General features: G+C 39.5%; 2 protein-coding genes across 2 annotated transcripts in view; one reads left to right on the top strand and one right to left on the bottom strand.

Moving 5' to 3' along the window:
* Positions 1 to 3,296, bottom strand: part of LOC122260524 (uncharacterized) — a 9,105-nt gene extending 5,809 nt beyond the window's left edge. Inside the window, exons 1-4 of the mRNA XM_086532969.1 lie at positions 3,002 to 3,296; positions 1,323 to 1,432; positions 938 to 1,055; positions 483 to 590 (exon numbers count right to left, since the gene is read on the bottom strand). Of these exons, the coding sequence (XP_086389095.1) occupies positions 483 to 590; positions 938 to 1,055; positions 1,323 to 1,424 (328 nt within the window). The 5' untranslated portion in view covers positions 1,425 to 1,432; positions 3,002 to 3,296. The remainder of the gene's footprint in view (positions 1 to 482; positions 591 to 937; positions 1,056 to 1,322; positions 1,433 to 3,001) is intronic.
* Positions 3,297 to 3,533: 237 nt separating this feature from the next.
* LOC122260529 (protein LSM12) overlaps positions 3,534 to 5,000 on the top strand; it is a 7,965-nt gene continuing 6,498 nt past the window's right edge. Inside the window, exon 1 of the mRNA XM_043027862.2 lies at positions 3,534 to 3,693. Coding sequence (XP_042883796.1) covers positions 3,573 to 3,693 — 121 coding nt within the window. The 5' untranslated portion in view covers positions 3,534 to 3,572. The remainder of the gene's footprint in view (positions 3,694 to 5,000) is intronic.

Genomic DNA, 5,000 nt, shown 5'->3' with positions numbered 1-5,000 from the left:
AGATATTGTATAAAAATTACAGACAACTGCACTACACAAGTATCCATTCTGTTACCTTGTCAGATATACAGTAAGTACAATAATTACAGTAAAAAAAATAATAATTAAAACTGGTAAAAGCAGGGTTCTACTAGCCTTATCTCAAGAAAGGGATTATAATACTGTTAGCCAGACCTAAGAGCACTGTCTTGGGAACTAGGTAAGCCAGACCTAAACACTTATTGGCCTAAATTATCCGACTTTCTTGTCAGCAATGAAAGTTCAGATAATCTTAGAATTTTTTTAATACTACCATACAGTTACAACATCACTGAAGACAATTTGAACCTGCCTAAATGCGCCTAGCCTAGGTGGGTGTAACTGTAATGTAACCAAGACAGATGGCTGCACGAGCCGAGGGAAATCAAGGACTGGGGCTGAGTCTGGGTAGTAAAAACCGGGCTTACAGATCTACGGCTGCTGTCCTTCCTTTAAGAACCCACCTTCTGTGTAAAGGAGATGGTGATTGCCCGTAAAGAATACTATTCCTGGTGGATGTAACTCTATCTGTCTTTGTTCGACATCTGGAACTTGCATATTGGCAACTGGAACTGGAGTACAGAGAAACATATAATTAATGATCTGAATGATTGATACGCTTTTAGCTATTACTGTAAATATAAAGAGTTACTACAGTAATAACATAATGAGATTGTTAACTCATAGAAAAAACATATTATCCACAAAAATGACTCTTATGGAATTTCACATGACTTTTGAACTAGGATTTCTTTATTTACACAATATCACTTTACTTTCATGAATATGTAAAAAAATGCCACATACATCATGTCATAAAAAAAGAGAGAAAAAAAGGGGGAATTCGTAAACAACAGCCCTATGCCAACTGCAGTCACTTAATCACCACAGCAATACAACGATAACAATGCTAACAAACCATCATCATCCTTGAGATCAAACAGGGTGATTTCTTTGTCCAGCTTCTCCAACTGGTCCGTTCTGTGCTGGTCGGAAAACTCTGCGTTGACGAGGTATTCATAGTCCGTCCTGCTTCCCTGATAGAGTTTAGAGAGCATATTTTAGGAACAGATGTAAATCACATGAGGTCTGGTAATGATAGGATCAGCCATAGGATATGTCAAGGTTGGCACAAGGTGGGTAAATGGGTAAGGATTACTTACCCGAAAATATTGGAAGAAATAGAATCATTCTTTTCTTTTTATATTTGTTTCTACCTATTTCTTTTTCATCTTCTTTTCTTTTTGTACATAAAATAGTTGAGAAAGTGAAACATGTTTATAAGATCATTCACAAAATCCTACCTTGCTTGGTTTTGCAAAGTCATCTTCATCTATTCCAAGAAACGGAAGAGAGTCATCCAAGTCTGCCTCATCCATGTCGATTTCTTCAGGTGAAGTAATCATTTCGAATCCTAAAATAAAAAATTGTGTCAGTGTACTGCAAGTTTTTGATTTGCCTTTCTAGAAATCTGTTCAAACCATTAGTCATATGACATCTAACATAATCAAGTGTGTATTACAAAAAAAAAAGAAAATTAATTGAAAGGTTTCTAGCCCCATGGTATAAAATGCTAATAATACTGACTTTCTTTCACTTTTTTTTTGTAGATGGGATAAATTTAAAAAGTGTATTTCTTATCAAAATTGGTCTTTCATAAAACAGAAAATACTATAACTATTTCCCTAACATCTGATAATTTGTTAACATTCTCTTTCATACTTGTACTTGAATATTTTCAAAACATGTAAGAATTTAATGTAAAAAGAGCAATGCACAACAGACTGGGAACAAGCAGAAAATGCAGCACTATAACTAGAAATAAAAACATCAGCACCAAAATGTGTTACTTAAAAAACAAATACATAAGTCTTTGAGAGTACTGTTTCACTCCTCCAGGGAGTATTCTCACTTTACAATTGGATCAGTTGACTACTGATATTGATATTGCAGGAACAGACAAATCTGTGTCCATGTGGTAGTCACACAATCACCTGAGCTGAAGTTCTATTAGCCTTGTCTACCTCTGGGACGTTTAAGTCGGGAACTATCATTCCTTTGGCCTGGCCTAGGTGCGTCATCCGGCCAGACCAGGAGTGTTCTTTGCCCAGATCCCGGGTAAGAGACTAGTGCTGAGTCTGGCCAGAGGAACTTTGGCTTCAGCACTTCAGGCATGGGTTCTGCCATTGAGAGGGCTCTTGCATCCTAGATATAAAGATTTGCCATAGCATACACTGATTCCACAGCAATGTTTAACTGCCTGTCCATTCGCATGTACCCACAGACCACCATGCTCTCCATATCAAAGAGTAAACAGATAGCATACTCTCACCCAGATCATCAGCCACATTAATACGATAGAGCTTGCTGACAGCCTGGCAGAGCATGAAAGAGGGCAATGGCAACCCCTGATAGAGCTGGTTACGAGACTGATTAATGAGCTCCCAAGATGTAGTGGGGATGCTATATGATAAACTGGTGTGTTGGAGCACTGGATGCGATGAGACTTGGCTATCATCGTGCTTAGGAAGCATAAAAAGGACTGGCTGTGCGATTATTGGAATTTATCCGGAGTAGGATTGCTTTGGGTGATGCCATGCCTAAAGGAACCTGTACCAAATATACTCTAACAAGATAGAGCTTAGACTGATTCCTTCCTTAACAGGAACATGGGAAGTTGACAAGCTCTAACTAGGCACATACTTGTGGTTAGAGTATGCAGCAACCTAAGTAAGTATGGGTACTCTAACTGCTACTATATTCTTTGCCTCTACAAATTAATATACAGCTAAAGTCTTTCTGGCTCCTATATAAGTCAATATTCGTGTAGTCTGGAGAATTACCAGACACAGGTGCCACCACTCCAAAACCTTTCTTTCAAGAGGGACCACACCGCCGCACACCACACGTCTCTCAATTTGAAGTTACTTAAATGGTTGAGACATGCATCTCTTGTCTCATGGTCGCAAAAACAGGTTCTTACAATTAATAAAGGTTCTCGGAGCAGTTATGTTCCTGTCAGCTGATCCCCAGAAGTGTTTTGAAATTGGTTCTGCTTGTTTACATTACGAGATTCTCATCTGATCCTCTTGATGTGTTTGTTTATGAGATCGGATCGCTTGTCTGGTTTGCGGCTTTATAATCTAATCCCTCTAGCCTTCTCTCTTTTGAAAGGGGATTGCATATCGAAGTGCATCGGATCGCTTATCAAAAGGTTCCTTATTGCTGCCGAGGATTTGTTTACATTCTGAACTTGGGGTGAAAACCACTCCGCGAATGGGATCGAAACCTTGATTGTATTGTTTTGGGTCGGCGAGAAGAATCGAAAACCTTATTGTAAAGTGTTGGATTCCTCGCCTTCGCCTTCCTCTGTTATCGAGGATTTGTTTACATTCTGAACGTGGCATTGGATCCCCTCCGTAAGCGGGATCGCAGTCCTCCTGGATCCGCGGCGCACAGCATTAGATCCCCCATCGGCGGCTCCTCCTCTCCTCTTTTGTTCCCGCCAACAGGAATCGGCAATAGACACGGAGGAAAACCCACTCGGAGGCAAGATGGCTGACTCGAGTGAGTGCTTCAACATCGGCAGCACAGTGAGTTGCGTTACGTGCTTCGATGAGGAATTACAAGGCGAAGTTTTAGCGTTCGACTCGCACGTGAAGCTCTTGACACTGAGTATCCTTTTGAATCCCGTGGAAATCGGTGCCTTTGGGGGAGAATTTGACAAGCACAGGTCATGGGTCCCCGTTTTTGATGGGGGTGAGTGAGGGAATATATATCCATTTCTTTAGGCAAGTCGTTTGTTATCTCTCGTTGTGCACGCGGGGATAGGAATGCTGTTTTGAACGTTGGAGGGAGTGTCTGTTTGTGTTTTGACAGAGGAAGGGAAGCTGGGTTTTTTAGTTTTGTAGGAGTTGTTTGCTCTGGTGTTGTGGTAGGTCATGTAAGGTCAGGTGAGGCCACTGCATGACAGGGTTGCATCAAGGATAAGGTTATTCATGTTTAGCTTACTTGTCAGTATGGTGTTGAGGTGTAAAGCCACTTTAATGCTAGTCATATTTATAATTTCAGGCCTGTTATTAATGTTTTACTTGCAATTTACAGTATTTTCTAGATCAGCAACACTGCAGTTTTGCCAAACCAGAGAGTGTTTGCATCATTCAAGGACAACAGTGATATTGCAGTATTGGTTGTAGCGATATTGAAGATAAGCTAAATGTTTACAAGACCCACAGTAAATGTTCAAATCTGGACTTTCTTCTGGGATTGATATTAGTTGTGTATTTTGTCCAAATCTACTTGAAATGTGCTGTGATCTGATGAAAGTCCTACAATCTGGTACTCATGAAAGGTCAAAGACTGAGATTTGTCAATGAGAGAAAAAGCCTGTAACAGATTTGTGTATGGCCTTTCAAAGATGCCCATTGTTTGTCTATGACTTGTTTGATGACAGGTTAAAGACAGGTGTGGAAGTGTCTCACATGTGTAAGGACCACATTGTTGACAGTAATTTAGTCAAAAAGGCCAGTGGCAGATAATGTGGGTTAAGCTGAATATATGCACATAAATGCTGTATTCAGAGCAGGTTTAACGATTTTATTCCTTCAAGCAATTTGTAACATTGGAAATGGGTCCTGCTAAACCTAACCTATTTATGTAGAGGGAAATTGCCAATGAGATATATGTCAAAATGTAAGGAAAAAAGAAATTCAACTGAAATATTATCTAATGATTTTTAAGTGAATGACTAAGTCTGGTTTAGTGGTACTACTTTTCTCCAATTTTTCTCATGTTGAAGAGAACTCCACATCTGTCATGATAACAAAAAGTTTGGGTCCCTTTTTTGCATTGTGGTGAAATGTGGATTTTTCCACTTCCTTTGTTTTTATTGCAGTATTCTCATCCACTAGCTCTTCCATCAATACAAATGACACTGTATGTCTATACAGCTAATACAATTATAAGAAATGTAGAAGGTTCCA

This window comes from Penaeus japonicus, unplaced genomic scaffold (genome assembly GCF_977035675.1).
Source record: "Penaeus japonicus unplaced genomic scaffold, GWHDUDI00000001_assembly GWHDUDI00000038, whole genome shotgun sequence".
Lineage (NCBI taxonomy): Eukaryota > Metazoa > Arthropoda > Malacostraca > Decapoda > Penaeidae > Penaeus > Penaeus japonicus.
The sequence above is the reverse complement of the archived record's forward strand: the minus strand, read 5'-3'. Positions and strand labels throughout refer to the sequence as shown.